The sequence below is a fragment of the Bufo gargarizans genome, chromosome 2, assembly GCF_014858855.1.
Source record: "Bufo gargarizans isolate SCDJY-AF-19 chromosome 2, ASM1485885v1, whole genome shotgun sequence".
Taxonomy (NCBI): Eukaryota; Metazoa; Chordata; class Amphibia; order Anura; family Bufonidae; genus Bufo; species Bufo gargarizans.
This window is the reverse complement of record NC_058081.1, coordinates 94470221-94489403: the sequence shown is the minus strand read 5'-3', so window position 1 is coordinate 94489403 and position 19183 is coordinate 94470221. Positions and strand designations below refer to the sequence as shown.

General features: G+C 43.4%; 1 protein-coding gene across 1 annotated transcript in view; it reads left to right on the top strand.

Moving 5' to 3' along the window:
• LOC122925669 (disintegrin and metalloproteinase domain-containing protein 9-like) overlaps nt 1–19183 on the top strand; it is an 87423-nt gene that overhangs the window by 12466 nt on the left and 55774 nt on the right. The window contains exons 2-4 of the mRNA XM_044277016.1: nt 1842–1965; nt 3759–3848; nt 3916–3971. Coding sequence (XP_044132951.1) covers nt 1842–1965; nt 3759–3848; nt 3916–3971 — 270 coding nt within the window. The remainder of the gene's footprint in view (nt 1–1841; nt 1966–3758; nt 3849–3915; nt 3972–19183) is intronic.

The following is a 19183-nucleotide window of genomic DNA, read 5'->3' as shown; positions in this document are numbered from 1 at the left end:
CATAACTATTGTGAAAGGGGCACCAAGTCAGAGTAACTACCGTGTAGGTGTACTAAGTGGACGTAACTTCCGTGTGGGGACCCCAAGTGGATGTAAGTACTGTGTGCAGGCATAATACAGACACATAAATGAGCTCTAATGCTATATAGTAGCACATGCCGGGTTGGATCATGTGATTTGAAATTAGTCACATGACACAGAGATGCCGAGCAACTGCCTCACTGCTGCAGCTGTCACCGGTCTCCTGGAGCCGCCATTACCAGACATGTCTGCTCGGCTGCTTCTTGTAGTGATTTCTCTGACAGTAAGCGGTGGTGCTTTACAATCTCTTCACTTGTGTAACCAGAAGATACAATCCTAATCTTTTAGGGGCTTCCCTGAGGATAGGCCATCCATGTCTGATGGAGGGGGTAGCATTCACTGTAACTGCCACTGACTCGCACACGGACATCATCGTGTCCGGTACTACAGTGAAATGGCTGTCAATTAGTAAAAGAAGCCTTTAGCCCTCATTCAGGAGAGGTAAGTACGCTGTTGGCAGACACCTCTGATGGCTACTCATCTCCAGAGGTACCAAAGGATCAGGCAAATAAGGTTCATCTACCCCAAGCCATCCATCTTCCTACATCATCTGTCAGGGAAGGATCATCATACCGCTATATATACTACATAGTCATCTGATCCCATTCTGCCAAAATCGTCTAGTACGGCTGACATCTCTCTTATGTGAATGGGGGCCTTAAAGAGAAACTGTTTCTATTTTTGACTATTGTCTATTTTTGTAATGGAGTAATCTATCAATTAATCCAACCCCCAGTGCCACCAGCTGGCCCCCCAGTGCCACCAGCTGGCCCCCCCAGTGCCACTAGCTCCCCTTCCTAGCCATGTCCCCAGCGCTAGTGAAATAAAACTTAACTCTCCTGTAGGTGCGCCACTCCACAGCTCATCCTCTTCTCCTCTGCGCGCTGCACTGTCGTCCTGACGTTCACTATGTCCTGACGATGTGTCAGGAGGAAACTGCAGCGCGGTGCGGGCCGGTGACCACGGAGCGGTGAGTAACAGCAAGCGCTTCATTTACGCTCCGTGGTCACATGACACAAACAAATCCTCTATGCAAAGAATTTGCATCAAGGATTTCTTTGTGTCGAATTACTCAATTCAATCGAGTAATCGTTTCAGTCCTATCAGCATGACAATTCAGTGTAACCTACAGGCACCATGTTATAGAGCAGGAGGAGCTGAGCTGATAAGTCGTTTTTATGGGAAAAGATTCTGTATAAATTGTGTTTTACTCATTAAAATTCCTGCTCATTCTGAACTTTTTTGTGTCAAGAAGGCGGTCCTAATCAGTGATTGACAGCTATCTCTGTATACACAGTCATAGAGGGAAGGCTGTCACAGATAGGCCAATCCCCTTGACTTCAAAGTTCAGAATGAATATGGATATTAATGAACAAAATGCAAGTTTTACTGAATCTTTTCTTATAAAACTACATATCAATCTGCTCAGCTCCTCCTGCTCTATAACATGCTGCCTGCAGCTCAAAAACCATGTTCAACGTGACAGGTTCCCTTTAAGGCATCTAGGGAATGGAGGTCTCACAAATGGTGGGTATAGCTTCCTCTCTGCCACATAAGAAGACATCATTATTATATATGGTAGGTCGGGCATTGTTTCAGATTTTGCAGTACAGACAAGTTACACGTCTGGTTGTAGAGGAGGTGCTATGGCTTTAAATAGGTAATTAAATTAAAATCCGAAATGTATTAGGATGGCATAAAAAACAGATGTGGTACGTATATATAATTTCTCTACAGCTGTAATCATATACCTCTATTAGGTGGTGAAAAGTCACGCCTTGCAGTTTGGAGGTGATCTTGATATTGTGGAAGGTGAAGCAGAAGGAAGTCCTCAGTGGAATGAGAGTCAACATGAAGACCGTGAACGACAGCCGTATACAACAGGTACATACACCCTCAAAAATCAGACCCTATTCCTTATACACTCAATATAGGGTTAAGTCTGTGCAATCTGCACATGGACCTTCAGATTGAAATATTGATGTATTTACTAATTTATTCTAAAGTAACGACCATCTATGCAAGAGCCAGTTATGTAAATGTAGAAACAAGAACGCTCCTAAAGGGAGGGAACACCCCGGCGGAGCTTAGGAGCAGTAATATTGGTACTTACAAAGTGAAATTAAACACATACAAAGTAAATTTTCAGTTTTACTTTGGGTTCATCTAGTCATCAATGGTCATTATAATTATTACAATAAAACAACTATCTGCTTACATACTTTATTTCCAATAACTTCATTAAAGGGATTGTCCCTCAAAAGACAGCCCTCCGGGTGGCCCGCTGATTGATGAAGGTTTGCCTAAACTCACGGGGGACAATTTATCATGGACTTTGTGCCAGAAAATGGGTGTAAAAATTTCTCAACATTTTTCCAAATGCATCATTAGCAGAAAAAAAAATATGTTATGGCTTTTTGGGTTTTTAGAATGCTCATGACATTTTTTAGGTGGGCGAGCCCTTCCACAGCCCAACAGGTTTTCTACAATATAGGCCAGAATTGGTGTCAATTAAAGCACTAACCTGCACTAGTGTAAAGGTGCACCAGGGCAGGATGCGCCAAATTCATTAACAGACCTATGCCTCGTAATACATTTGTTACATCTTTCTCCAACCAAGTTAGAATTAAGCCCTATTTACAAGACTGCAGATGTCAGAGGGTACATCCATAGCAACCAGTGTGTCTAAAATCTAAAATAAAATTGAAAAGTTACACAATTGTAAGTTAAAGGGGTTCTCCAGGCTACATATATTGATGGCCTCTGTTTAGGATATGTCATCAATATCAGATCGGCGGCGATCTAGCACCCTCACCAATCAGCTTTTTCGAGCTGTTGCAGTACGGAAAGTTAACAGTTTTTGAACGGAAGCAAACAGCTCCATGCACCGTGTAGTTTCTGGGGTCAGGGTACTGTAGCTCAGCTCAGCTCCTATTCACTAATGGGAGCTGAGTGGCAGTACCCTGGAATGGCCACTACACGGTGTAAGGAGCTGTCTGCTTCCAGCTCTGTACACAATACAGTGTCGGTTGCTGTGGCAACCTGAAACAGCTAATCAGTGGTAGTGCCGGGTGTTGGATCTCCACAAATTTGAAGGATAGGCCATTAATATCTGAACCCAGGAATAAGCAATGGGACGGAGAAAATGGGGGGGAAAATAAAGAAAACAGAAAAAAGAAGAATGAAAAACAGAAAAAAGAAGAAAAAAGAAAAGTAAAAGAAAGAAGAGAAACCCCCCAAAGCCACCACCCACAACCTGATCAGGAAAGCCAATAACAATGTGACCAAAATTTGCCGCAATATTATGTGCAATACATACCACAGGACATGATTGGGGGTGTACAGAGCAGCGCAAGTCAGCAAAAATACCCCGACGCGCGTTTCGCCTCTGTTTTGTCAGTAGGTAGTGATGTGTAGCCCAAAGCCTCTTTTTAAATCCAAAAAAGGGCGCCAAGTATTGATGAAGTACTTACATAAATCACATCAGCTGTTGTATCCTACAGAGCGCATCCCCACCTGGTGATGCGCGCCGCAGCCAACCTATGGAGACGCCAGGCTCATCAGGAGGAGGGGTGGAACATCAATATCTGTAGCCTGGAGAACCCCTTTAAGTATTAGATAAGCATGTGATGAAATAATGTAAGCTTCTGATCTTGATGAGCTCTTGATGGCTGCAGCAGTGACGGGCAGTATATTGGCACGTCAGGCTATAAACACGCAGCAGGAGAATCCGGGCAGCACCGAAGAGAGCGGCGCTGGAGAAAGAGGTGAGCTATTGAGGGGATTGAACGAGATTGTTAATCATCTCAAACATTCCCTTTGTTTGTCTTTTAGATGTGCAGTACATAGTGATCCCTATAATGGCGGAGAGGACCAATAATAATTCTAAAGTAAGTTTTTGTGAAATTATAGTGACTCGTGCCATGTATCCATAGCAGTTAGCACAGCAGCCAAATGAATGGTCATTGATTCAATGCATGGAGTGGGAGCCCCCCTTACACAGTGCCTCTCAGTTCTGCTCATAGATCAGGACAGGTGATCAGTATCTGATCGGGTCAGGTCCAAATCTCAGCAATCCCGCTGATCAGCTGTTTGAAGGGGCCGCAGTGCTCAGAAAATCTCTGTGGCTTCTTAATATTATCATGTGCACATGACTGTGTGGCATCAGTGCTATGTATTGTAGCTCAGTCTCATTCACTAGAATGGAACTGAGCTGCAAAAAGACAATTTGATTGACATGACAACAGAAGTCGAGGAAGAGGCCGCAGTGCTCATGAGTGGCCTGACCTTTTCTAATAGCTGATCGGTGGGTGTCCCAGGAGTAAAGCCCACACCAATCAAATATTGTTGACCTATCCCAACATAGATCACCAATATATATTTAAAGGCTATGTACACCTTTGGGGGCATTTATTTTAGCATTGTACTTATATTAAGACATTAGGTGGTCTTTATTAAAAATATGGCGTCCTTTTTTCTGTACAGAACTGACAATCTCTACTAGCCCCCTTTTTTTGGTTTATCTTTTTTTTCCCATCAGACCAGGAGCTGACGGGCTCCTTACCTCTGCTCTCTGACATTATAAACACTCATTATAGCTCAGGCTAATTTCACACTGGCGTTTTGGCTTTCCATTTCCGTTCAGGGCTCTCACAAGTGGTTCAAAACGGATCAGTTTTGCCCTAATGCATTCTGAATGGAAAAGGATCCGCTCAGAATGCATCAGTTTGCCTCAATTTGGCTCCGTTCCATCTCTATTCCGCTTTGGAGGCGGACACCAAAACGCTCGCAGCGTTTTAGTGTCCGGCTGACAATACTGAGCCAAACGGATCCGTTCTGACACACAGTGTAAGTCAATGGGGACGGATCCGTTTTCTATCACACAATATGGCACAATAGAAAACGGATCCGTCCCCCATTGACTCTCAATTGTGTTCAAGACGGATCCGTCTTGGCTATGTTAAAGATAATACAAACGGATCCGTTCTGAACGGATGCAGACGGTTGTATTTTCTGAACGGATCCATCTGTGCAGATCCATGACGGATCCGCACCAAACGCGAGTGTGAAAGTAGCCTTACTGGTAAGAATGTGGCTTCAATCAGTGTTTATGACCTCTCAGTATTAGATGACCTGCACAAAGTGAAAGTGAAAGTACCAGTCACACAGCTAGAAAAACAGTTAACCCTTTGTGACAGAACGGCTCAATATTTTTAATAAAAGCCAATTGAAAAAAATTATTTTTAACCAAAAATGAGTAAAGTGCAATCATAAAAAAAATTGCCTCCGAAGGTGTACATAGTCTTTAATTCATAAAATCCCTTTTAATTTTGCCATAATCGTAACTTACTCCTTCTGTACCAAAGTCTGTCATTGGAGACTGGTCCAGGAAAAGGTTAAGACAAAAGCTTTATGCACAGGTACTGTATGCCGCCTGAGGGAGAACACTTACCTGTCCTTGCGGATGGTTCATCTCAACCACACATTATGGGGGTGAGGGGGCTTTACTAGGAACAACTGTAGTGTTGATTGTGAATATTCTAATCGCTAATTTTTATCGCGAATATTGTCACTTTGAGAATTTGCGAATATCTAGAATATAGTGCTATACAGGGGCGTTGTTAGGGTCTCAAAAGATCCAGGGCCCAATCCCCAATGAATATGGCCCAACTCTCTGTCACTCAACCATAGTCCCACCAATAGTAATTCCCTTCTAGAATGCCCTCATTAGTAATACTGCCCCCTACAGTGCCCCCAACCGTGACAGTGCTTCCCAAGAGTGCCTCCATTAGTAGAAGAGCCCTCCAGTATTCATAATACCATCACAGAGCCCCCAGTAGAAATAAGGCCCCCTATTGTTCCCCCAGTGGGCTCTCTACAGACCCCTCAGTAGTAATAAGGCCCCCATAGTGCTCTTAGTAGAAATAAGGCAGATCAATAAGTCCCTCCTATAGAGCCCCTAGTTGTAATAAGAACATCTACAGTGCCCCCAGTATTTATATTGCCCCCTACTGTTATAATGCCTCTACAGTGCTCCCAGTATTTATAATACCGCCTACTGTTATAATGTTCACCCTGAAGCTCCTCCCTCCTGCCCCCTGTAGTTATATTCCTCCCTTTAATGTCCTCAGACATTATAATTCCTCAGCCCCTCCACCTTACAGTCCCATGTAAATAACATTATTTCCCTCCCTCCGCCATAGAGTCCCATCTAAATACCATCACACCATCTCTCCAGCCCCCTCCAATGTACAGTCCCATGTAAATAACATCCCTCTCTATCTACAGCCCCCTCCAAAATACAGTCCCATGTAAGTAACATCACACCATCTCTCCTGCCCCCTCCAAAATACAGTCCCACGTAAATAACATCATCCCTCCCCAGCCGCCTTCAACATACAGTCCCATGTAAAGAATATCACCCCTCAATATTCAGTCCCATGTAAATAACATCACTCTCTCCCCCAGACACCTTCAACATACAGTCCCATATAAATAAAATCACCCCCTCCCCAGCTACCTCCAACATGCAGTCCCATGTAAATAACATTACCCCTCAACATTCAGTCCCATGTAAATAATATAATTTCCTTTCCACAGCCGCATTCAACATATATTCCCATGTAAATAACATCACCATACCCCAGCCAACTCCAACATGCATTCCCATGTAAATAACATCACCACCTCAACTTTCAATCCCATGTATATAACATCACTCCACCCCACTATCCCATGTAAATAACTTCTCTCCCTTCAGCCCTAACAAACAGTCCCATTTAAATAACTACAACTCCCAGCATTGCTCTGCCTCTCCCTTCACTTACCTCTCCTTATGTAGCAGACCTCACCACAGCTTCTTCACCAGGACTTACTCTCTTCACTGCTGAGCCATCCTCTCCTGCACGGGTCACATGATGGTGACATCATCGCAGGTCCTTTTTAGCTACTGCATTTAGAACTGATCACATGACCTGCGATGTCATCACAGGTCCTTCAGCTCTTTCAGGGCATTAGATTCAATTGTATTTCCCTCCTGTGGATGGCAACACAGTTGGATCTATCTGGCAGGCAGGACATTTGGGGCCTGGGACAAAACATCAGGGGCCCAGGCCCTGAATGTTTTAACCTAGCAATGCCCCTGGTGTTATATCTTCGTAATCACAAATATTCTAGATTTTTTTTTCATCAGTACCCATGATCCCTCACTGCTTCTTGCTTGTGGGCCAATGAGAAGGCTGCAATATCTTTGACTTTAGGAGTAGTGTTGACTGGGAATTTACGTATAGCAAATTTTTTATCTTGAATTTTCCGATTGCCAATTTTTGCAATCAAGAAAATAATGACTGGAGATCACGAAGTCGCGAATATATAATGAATATTCGCCCAAATATTCGAAAAATATTGCAAATTTGAATATTGCCCCTGCCGCTCATCACTGGGAACAAATATCACAAAAATATTACATATGTGTGTTACAACAATTTTTTTATTTATTTTTTATGTATAGGCGCCGTCATATATCTTCACCCTGGACAAGAGCCGTTTTGTTTTACAACTAGTGCACAATGCGTGAGTAGTCAATAAGTTTAATGACATTTTGGTTACTTCTAATAAAATAAAAGTCTCAGGAGAAAACATGATTTGTATGCTCAGAGAATGGAATGTGCCACCTCTAAGTTTATGGGGGTGACCAATGCTGAGCTGTTCTGAGCAGCATTTAGAGAATTGCTTTACTGCAGCCACCATGGGCCATGGACACAATGGACAGGAGAGGACCTCATTGACTTCTATGGGAGAGTTTTCTAGGCATATGCAGAAGTTATGAGCGAGTAGATAAGCTGTGATATCACTTACTGTGAATGGTGGATCCTGTGTTATCTATACAGTACTGTGCAAAAGTTTTAGGCAGGCGTGGAAAATGCTGCAAAGTAAGAATGCTTTCAAAAATAAAAATGTTAATAGTTTATTTTTATCAATGATCAAAATGCAAAATGAATGAACAAAAGAGAAAACTAAATCAGATCAATATTTGAGGTGATCACTCTTTGCCTTCAAAACAGCATCAGTTCTAGGTAGACTTGCAAACAGTTTTTGAAGGAACTTGGCAGTGAGGTTGTTCCAAACATCTTGGAGAACTAACCACAGTCTGCTGTGGATGTAGGCTTGTCTTTTCATGTCATCTAAGGCAGAATCAATGATGTCTAAATAAGGGCTCTGTGGGGCCATATCATCACTTCCAGAACTCCTTTTTGCTGAAGATAGTTCTTAATACCATTGACTGTATATTTGGTGTTGTTGCAGAATAAAGTTGAAGCCAATTAGACAACTCCCTGATGGTATTGCATGATGGATAAGTATCTGCCTGTATCTCAGCACTGAGGGCACCATGAATTCTGATCAAATCCCAAACTCCATTTGCTGAAATGCAACCCCAAACTTGTAATGATCCTCCACTATGCTTCACTGTTGCCTGCAGATACTCATGATTGTACCGCTCTCCAGCCCTTTGGTAAACACAATGCCTTCTTTGACAGCCAAATATTTCGAATTTTGACTTATCAGTCCAGAGCATCTGCTGCCATTTTTCTGCACCCCAGCTCCCATGTTTTCATGCATAGTTGAGTTGTTTGGCCTTGTTTTCATGTCAGGTATGACTTTTTGCCCGCAATTTACCCATGAAGACCATCTCTGGTGGAGTTTGAGTATAAGTTGTGAGTACCTGGTTCCCACTGGTTTCTTCCATTTGTGATCTGATGACACTCCTGAACATCTTCCAATTTCAAAGGGAAATACGCATGATGTGTTGCACTAAGTTTCTTTTGCTAACCACTGCGTCTACAGTGCCTATTCTTTTGTGCTTCTTCAAAAGCGCTTGAACAGCACATCTTGAAACCCCAGTCTGTTTGGCCATCTTTACCTGGGAGAAACCTTCCCGATGCAACTACCTTGTGTCTTGTTGCTTTGCTCAGTCTTCCCATGGCGTTGACCTGTAACATGAAACGGTCTTCCATAACCTCACCTTTGTAGCAGTTTGGCTGTTCCTTACCCAGGTTTAAGCCTCCTACACAACTGATGATAAGTTATTGATTCAGTTAATTACTGTGTTTCAACCTATCACCTGTTTGGTTTGGTATAAAAGGTTAATTATACACCTGACTATAATCCTACAAAACCCTCTGACTTTGTGCAAGTGTACCTAGAGAAATTGTTGCTGTTTTAAAGGCAAATGGTCACAGCAAATATTGATTAGATTTAGATTTCTCTTTTGTTCATTCTCTTTGTGTTACGTTAATCGGTAAAATAAACTATTTTTGAAACCATTCTTACATCTTGTAGTATTTTTTCCATAACTATCTAAAACATTTGCACATTATATATAGGTGATATCTGTCATGGTAATCCTGGATGCAATGATAAGGAGATCATGGAAGAAAAGCATTCTGTACAGACCAAGAGGTGGTGCCTACTATAAGGCCTAGTGGCCAGTGCAAAAACTGCAGGATTTTAGGATTTCTTAAAATATGAATAGTGATATGGAAAATTAAAAATAACATCACCAAAACTTATGTTAAAATATGTTTAGCATAAAAACTTCCAAAAAAGATTAATTTCTAAAGAAACCTTTCCTTTAAGGGGGTTATCCAATTTATTTAAATTAAAGACCTATGTTTAGGATAAGCTATTGTCCCAAATCAGCAAATGTGAACCCACTAACCAGTTTGTCGAAGAGCTAACCCTAAGACCGCTATTCTGGTGCTTCCCTGGTATTCACAGTTTTACTCCTATACATGGATCTAGACTTTGCTGCGGGCTAGCTACAAGACCTCTACCCCTGGTATAGTCCTGGTGTAGTTGGCAGCTGACCCACTGGAGTTAACACCTGAAAACACAGGAAAACCACAGGTACAGTGTGAACAGGCTAGAATGCTGGTTTTAGAGATCCAGACAGGGCTTAGTTAATATGGACACAGGAAAGGCTTGCAGGTGGGGCAGTGGTGAGGCACACCCAAGATAGGAGGCAGGGAACTTGACTAGAGCACAGTGATGGCCAGTTCACAGTGTTCACCGCGAACACATGCGAGCTGCCAACTTAACTGACAAGTCCGGCGAGGCACAGGTAAGTTCTTACCTGTGCCTTTGCGCAAGCTGGTCTGAAATGAAATGCGGTCTCCGGGTGCAGGCAGTTCCGAGAACAGCCTCCGGGGGCCTTCATCGGGCTGTTCTCAGAACTGCCTGCACCCGGAGACCGCATTTCATTTCAGACCGGCTCGCGCACAGGACTTGTGCCTCGCCGGACTTGTCAGTTAAGATGGCAGCTCGCATGTGTTCGAGGGCGAACACTACAAACTGGCCATCACTGCTAGAGCACAGGCAGCTTCGACAGACTGGGTTAAACACTCACTGAACTGAACTTGGACTTGTAGGAGCACACAGGCAAAATGGAAAGAAAGCTTGCAGCACGGCAGGAACACGGGCAGGAAATAACAGAGGGTAAACATAGGTAAATCGCAATAGCTCTAGACTATCAAACACCTTTGCTGGTCACCAGAGTGCCTAAAGCTGAGGCACTTCTGCCTGGAGAGGGTGTCTTAAGTAGCCAGGGACTTTCAGCCATTGGCTGCGGAAAGACTGGGGACCACACTGGAGGTAATCGTGCGTCCTAACCTAGCATCAGGAAGGAGCATGGAGGCGAGTATGGAAAGGAGGCTGGCTTCCAGAATACTGGATGGCATTGAGTGGCACAGCATCCTTGACATGTCAGAAACCTCTACAAGTTAGCTGTTTGTATCTGGCTAATCTGAATACAGACCTGCCGCAGTTGTAGATGCAAATACAGAGTCATCAAATTTTTCTGATGTGTATTTCCGCGATGTTAACATACGCTAAAGAGGACATTTTATAGAATGTCAAATGGGATCTTCACATCTCCAGAATGGGCAGGTCCCATGCTCACTTTGTGAGGTACTCTCAACTGAAATAAGTAGATGTTGCCTAAAACGCTGAGAGCACTATGGACACTTAAAGTGGATCTGTCACTTCAGAAAACCCCATAAAGTGCTGGATAGCTCAAAAAACATAAATTCAAAATACATAATTCTTTCTACTTACTAGCATGCTCCTGCAGTAAGCTCACAAAGTGGAGGAGTGGAGGTTTGGTCACTGGCTCCCACTTTGATCCCAAAAGTGGTCATGGGCAGTTGCGTAACTATAGGGGTCGCAGCGGTCGCAGTTGCGACCGGGCCCCTAAGCCAGGGGGTCCAGAGGGCCCCCTTTGCCAGTGGTAACGATCGCGGTCGCAGAGTGATTTAAAAATGTTTAATCTTATAATGGCCAGTCAGGTCGTGCCTGACCGGCGGCACAGCGCTGCGCTCTCACAGTTAATTACATCCTACCCCACCCCTGGCCACACCTCCACCAATCCGGCGCTGCTTTCTTGTTGTAATCTCACCAGTTCACGCGGGCCCGCGATGCACGCAGGATGACGGGAGTGGAGCAGTCTTCTCAGATAAGGTGTGTAAATGTGCAAACACCGCTGGCTTCTTAACTCATAGAGGGGCACCTGGCAGTGTGGCACAGTGGCAATACACAGGGGACTGGTATGGCAGCAAATCCTTCATAGGGGCCCGGCCTGGGGGACAAAATCATGACATATATAGGGGTAAAGTGAATTTTTTTTTAAATATACAGAGTGGACAAAAAATGTAATATATACACAGGGGACAAATGTAATATATACAGAGGGGCAAAATGGATTTATATAAAGGCAGGGGCATTACGACCCTATCGTTATGACCCTGCCCTTGCCCCCTGTATATATATATATCCATTTTGCCCGCTTTGTATACCGGTATATTTCATGATTTTGCCCCCAAGGCTGGGCCCCTATGAAGGATTTGCTGCTATGCCAGTCCCCTGTGTATGACGGGAAGGGGGGGTCGGCCCAGTGGGGGGCCCCAAATCAAATTTTGCCCCGGGGCCCATAGAACTTTAGTTACGCCCCTGGTCAAGGGTCATTGGTAACCATCAGTGTAAGCTACATGAAGCTACTAAATTTAATCGGGGTTACAAACACCAGCTAGTGCTTCTAGCGCTGACCACCATTCGCCACCATTTCTTTGAAAATTTCAGAACTGCTATTAATTTGGTTTATGCATTGTAAAATTAAGAATTAAAATTATTATTTCCAATACAGGTTGCTTATAACACCAGACTTCAAAGTGTTTTCCTATAATAAGAGTCAAGAACTGTATTCCTATGATCCACATATTGCTGTAAGTTCTTTCCTAGTTCACATAGCCAAAAACTGATGGTTTTCTAGGGCTAAATGCACACGATCAGGATTGTGTGCGGATTTGTGTGCGGAAAATCTGCACTGTAGGTCATGTACATTGTATTCTATGAGAATTTGAAATTCTCAGTGCACACAATGCAGATTTTTTCCGCGCGGATTTTGACCTGCGGTGCGGATTTTAAAATCTGCAGCACGTCAATTTTTTTTATTTTTCCTGACCGGATTTTCTTCATTCACTTATTAAAATCCGCATGCGGAAAATCCCCACCAAATCCGCATGCAAATCCGCATGCAAATCTGCACCAATTGAATCCTGAACGTGTGCATGTACCCTGAAGGGTTCTATGGCATGATATAAATATGGCTGAAGAGCACATGGTTGTATGAGATTAGAAAAATGGTCTGACACTGTTGGTCACTTCACTTGAATGGGACAGAGCAGTAGTACCAGGCATGGCCTATGGACAAGGATGATAAAATATTATTTTTGGTAATCTCATATAACTTGTTAAAGGGAACCTGTCATCAACTATATGCTGCCCATACTAATGGCAGATGAAGTAGAGACAGGTGAGTTGATTTCAGCGGTCTGTCATTTATAAGTTAAAAATAAGTGATTGCCGAGAACCAACATCACAATCATTGCAGACTGGGCCTGGAAAAGAGTCCCGGCCACCTGAGAAGAGTCCTGGTTATTCATGAATTCCTGCTCTCCTGCCCACCTGCTGATAGCTGACAGTCTTCTACCTAGTGTTCTCTCTTTCTCTCTAGTAGAGAACTGACAATCATCAGCAGATGGACGAGAGAGTAGGAGATTAGGAATAACCAGGGCTCTTCTCAGGTAGATTTTCACTATTTTCAAGGACCTGGGCTGCAATGATTATGATGCTGGTTCTCGTCAACCACTTACTTTTAGCTGATGAGCGACACACCGCTGACATCAGCATTTCTGTCACTATTTTATGCTGCCCTCAGTAAGGTCAACATAAAGTTGATGACAGGTTCCCTTTAAAGGTGTATTCTAGTGCAAAAAATGCATTCCCCTTGGCTTCACATGCTATAAAAAAAAAACTTGTGAAACTAGTGGTAAAGAGATCTGGCAGGCTGTTCTGGAAGGGAGCTCTCTGGATCTGGAATGGCCAGAGCTACCTGAATGCTTACCGGAACCATTAACTATAATGGGTAGCGGTAAAGATTTGGTTGCAACTCGGCAAATATGCAGAGAATCAACCGGACAAAAACAGATGCACTCCTGCAGTCCACTTGCTGTTCTTGTCTCAACAAGGCAGAAAATTGGGATTGCCGCTCTGCCAATCGTTGGCTGAGGCGGGTCCTCGCTGCAGCCAGTGACTGGCTAAGCAGCATTCACAGCCAATTCCTGCCGCGTCAAGATCGGTGCAGGAAGTGTTTGCTGTTTGAGAGTACATACAGAGATGGCTGTCAATCAATTATACCCTATGAAACTACTCTGCTCAGCTCCTCCTGCTCAATAAGATGCTGCAGACTGACCGGCATTTTCAATGTGACAGGTTCTCCTTAAGGGGCTTAATTCTTGGTTTTCTCATGCAAATTAAAGGGGTTGTCCAGGTTCAGAGCTGAACCTGGACATCCCTCCATTTTCACCCCGGCAGCCCCCCTGACATGAGCATCGGAGCAGTTCATGCTCCGATGCTCTCCTTTGCCCTGCGCTAAATCGCGCAGGGCAAAGGCATTTTTCTGAGTTCCGGTGACATACCGGGCTCTCTATGGGGCTGACAGGCAGCCCGGTGACGTCACCGGCACTGATGGGCGGGATTTGGCTCTGCCCTAGCCAGTAAAACGGCTAGGGCAGAGCTAAAGCCCGCCCCTCAGAGCCGGTGACGTCACCGAACACAATGCTGGGCGGAAGTTACCGCCCGGCAGTGTGTTATTGTAAACACAAGAGCCCCTGCCCTGCGCGGTCTAGCGCAGGGCACGGGAGCGCATCGGAGCATGAGATGCTCCGATGCTAGGCTCAGGGGGGCTGCCGGGGTGAAAATAAGGGTATGTCCGGGTTCAGCTCTGAACCCGGACAACCCCTTTAAGTAGCATGCTACTCATTTCCTTGGTGGCACCAAAACCAAGATGCTGATGTTGCCAGATTTATCATGGATTTTGTTGTCAAATACGACACCTGTGAATAGACCCTTACAGGATGCTAGAGCAGATAGATGTAAATACTGGACATACTGTAGAACTAAAGGGGTTTTCAATGACAGATTATATCCATTGGATAAACCATAAAAATGTGATTGGCGGGACTCCAACCATTGCGTTCTCCTTAAATCTCAAATTTGAGGCACTAGGTTGCCATTTCTAGCAGAGTAGTTGTACATTCCACTCTTTATTAAAAACTGAGCATGTGTAGCTGTTTATGTTAGGGCCCCCATATACATTAGTGTATTGACGTCCATATTCGCAGAGAACGTGGCCTGGGCGCAGCTTCGGCCTATTCACTTCAATGTTGTAAGGAATTCCTGACTCTTCCCCAACTGATGATGTCATCGAAGGGTCGGCCGAAGAGAATATTTCCACCCGGTCCTTTTGTTCTCCCAGTAGATAAGCCACCGTCAGTGTCTGGCAGCAGCTTACTCCACTCTCCCCAATGAGTACACACATATATTCAGCCGAGCCAAAAGTGTACGTGTATAGGGAATCCAGGAGAGATAGCCATTGGCTAACAGCTATTAAATGTGTATGGCCGCCTTTAGACTTTAATGGAGAATCGCTATACATGCAAGGCCACTTCACTGCTAGTAATGTATCATTAGAGGGTTTATCGCACCATTATATGTCATAGATCATAAGAAAATTTATAATAGTTTCCATTTACATGCTGCTAAATATGATTCAGTGAAGCATTTTATGACTTATTATTCTGCAGGGGGAGTGAGAGGACACAATATTTTCAGCTGCAAGAGGGGGGAGGTGACTGATTCTGTCCAAAGCCCTCCCCCAGCAGCACAGATTAGCAGCAACAAAGTCGACAAAGAAATGGAAAAAATAAATATATATACAGTCAGGTCCATAAATATTGGGACATAGACACAATTCTAACATTTTAGGCTCTATACACCACCACAATGGATTTGAAATGAAACAAACACGATTGCTAAATACAAGATGTGCTTTAACTGCAGACTGTCAGCTTTAATTTGAGGGTATTTACATCCAAATCAGGTAAACGGTGTAGGAAGTACAACAGTTTGCATATGTACCTCCCAATTGTTAAGGGACCAAAAGTAATGGGACAGAATAATAATCATAAATCAAACTTTCACTTTTTAATACTTGGTTGCAAATCCTTTGCAGTCAATTACAGCCTGAAGTCTGGAACGCATAGACATCACCAGACGCTGGGTTTCATCGCTGGTGATGCTCTGCCAGGCCTCTACTGCAACTGTCTTCAGTTCCTGCTTGTTCTTGGGGCATTTTCCCTTCAGTTTTGTCTTCAGCAAGTGAAATGCATGCTAAATCGGATTCAGGTCAGGTGATTGACTTGGCCATTGCATAACATTCCACTTCTTTCCCTTAAAAACCCTTTGGTTGCTTTTGCAGTATGCTTTGGGTCATTGTCCATCTGCACTGTTAAGCGCCGTCCAATGAGCTCTGAAGCATTTGGCTGAATATGAGCAGATAATATTGCCCAAAACACTTCAGAATTCATCCTGCTGCTTTTGTCAGCAGTCACATCATCAACAAATACAAGAGAACCAGTTCCATTGGCAGCCAGACATGCCCACGCCGTGACACTACCACCACCATGCTTCACTGATGAGGTGGTATGCTTAGGATCATGAGCAGTTCCTTTCCTTCTTCATACTCTTCTCTTCCCATCACTCTGGTACAAGTTGCCAGAACTGTGAAGGCTTTTTTTTTTTTTAACTATCAATAAAATACACATTTATCCTGTCAGCCATTTACATGGACAGAAATCTGATGCGTTGACATTACAGAGTAATACAAAGTTTGTTAAATAACAAATTTAACTTTCACCCAACTCCCCCCCCCCCCTAGTGTTTGACTTGCAGAGAGATGTTTACGCCACCTTATCCCTACTGTATTTCATTAAACATTTCACAAAGGATGTCATGTCCACCTAGGATTACAATAAGTTGAACACTAGATCTTCATTAAATGTAGCTTAAACTAAGATAGACGTCCCATTAAGGACAATTGTCCTCTCAAACAATCCCTAGTCAGTGCCAACGAAGCTAAGCTTCCAGATTCAATCCAGCCCTGCCATATTGACCAAAATTTGTTTGGGCATTTTCTTTTGACATATACCCCTCTTTCAAGACATAGAATCGTATTCATCCTATTTATGTATTCCTGTTTGCTAGGAGGCCTATTTCTTATCCAATGCTTAGTGATTAAGACCCATGCCTGGAACAACATTCTATGAATACATAAGGATAATTTATCATTTTATCCTATGGAGTCAAGTATACCCAGCACACAGATTCTGGGATCATTGGGCAAACGTATCTGAGTTGTCACGGCTATGATTTCTCGTATCTCTTCCCAGTATTTTCCCAACTCTCGGCAGTTCCATACCATATGAAGCACCACATCTAGGGCATGTGGAGTCCGTTCGCACGCCTATTTTAAATAGAAGTTTGGGGGTTCTATACACTCTGTGTAGCAGGTACAGCTGGGATAGTCTCTGAGATTCATTCAATGTAAGACTAGGAGTTAAAGCCAGAATGTCATTCCATTGGTCTGGAGATATTGTTCCAACATCTTCCTCCCATTTCCCTTTTACCATCAGGGAGGTTGAGGGGGTACTAGCGTCAAGAATATATTTATAATGTTGGGATATCAGGCCTTTGGTAACCCTAGCTTCCAGTAATTGTTTCACCACAGGAGGAGAGGCGGCAATTGCTATGTTTCTTGGAAATTGGGTTTGGTATGCATGTCTTAATTGAAGAAATTGGAAGAATGCCGTTTTGGGTAGGCCAAACTCCTCCTGGAGTTGAGTAAAAGATTTAAATATTCCATGCGATTGAATTTGGTCCAAAAAAAGTATGCCCCTCTCCTCCCATAGGGAAAAGCCTTCCAGCCTGAATATCTCTGGCAGTTGGGGGTTTCGCCACATTGGCGTAATGTCATTGAGTTCTGTGAGATTCGTTAATTCTTTAAATTTTGTCCAAACCTTGGCCAAAAGGGAAAATGTAGGAAGTTTTTTACCCAGGGGATGATGTTTGCTTATTTCTAATGAGGCAATAGACTGCTTTTTGTTTCATAGTGTGGGCAACAATATCAGCCGAGGGGTCTAGATTAGTTGTATTAATCCATCCCCTGACGTGTTGTAGTTGTGCGGCTATATAATAGGACCATAGGTTCGGGAGAGATAATCCTCCCTCTTCCTTACTTTTTTGGAGTGTTTCTATGCAGATTCTCGGCTGTTTCTTTTTCCATATCAGTGATCTAAAAATCCCTTGAATCTTATATAAAAATCCTTTGTGGGATCCATACTGGTGAATTGTGTAACATATATAAAAGCTGTGGCATGAATATCAATTTAATTCAGTTCCAATCACCGTAAGGGGTAATTTGCACCAAGTATTAGTTTTGACTACAAATTTAGCAATTAATGGCTCCAGGTTCAGTTTTATATATTCAGTTGGTATCGGTGTTATCATCACTCCTAAGTATTTGAATTGAGTGGTTAGCTGCAAGGGAATGCGAGTGAAGTCCAATTGTGGTGGGGTGGGATCTAATGGAAGAATCGTGGATTTGTGCCAGTTTATTCTTAGTCCAGAATATTTCCCAAAATCGGTAATTTCGTGCATTATGGAGTCTATAGACTTCTGTAGATCTCCCACGTATAATAATAAATCGTCTGCATATAACGAGACTTTTTCATCCTGGGGCCCTATTGGAAATCCCTTCCAGTCTGGGGAGGTACGTAAAAGACAGGCAATAGGCTCAATTGTAATTGCAAATAATAGGGGAGATAAGGGGCAACCCTGCCGTGTGCCCGTGTGCAATGGAAATTAATTAGAAAGAATCCTGATTGCCCTAATCCTTGCTAGCGGGGAGTTATACTGTAACTTTACCCAAGAAACAAATCCCAGGCCGAAGCCTATGACCTCCAAAACTTCCCATAGGTATTCCCATTATACGCTGTCAAAAGCCTTGGCAGCGTCTAAGGAAATGATTGCACGGCAACCCCCAGTATTTAATGGCCTCTGGATATTCAGGAATAAATCGACGAAGATTACTGGCCGTGCTGCTATCTGGCATGAAGCCCGTCTGATCCTTATGTATTAAAGGAGTAATTACTTTATTAAGCCGATTGGCCAATACTTTGGCCAAAAGTTTTACATCATTTGATAGGAGAGAAATGGGTCTATAGGAGTCAGGTCTTATTGGGTCCTTATTAGGTTTTGGAATAACCACCACTATCGCCTCCCTCATAAATGTAGGTAATATCCCAGTTGGCAGCGCATCATTAAAGGTTTCTAAAAGATGTGTGAGGAGACAGTCTCTGTACCATTTAAAAAATTCCTAGGTCAACCCTTCTGAACCTGGGGCCTTTTTATTAGGGAAGGAGCTCAAGGCTACTTCCAGTTCCTCCAAAGTAAAGGGTTCATCCACGTATGCAGCAGATTCTAGAGACAATTTAGGGATTGATATTCGCCCAAGATACTCCTTTATATCATCTCCTCCCATGGTCATTTTAGAAGAATATAATTCCTAATAATATTTATGGAATGTATGAAGGATTACTGAATTTTCCACCGAAAGTGCCCCATCCATGGTTCTAGATGCTGATATTCTGGA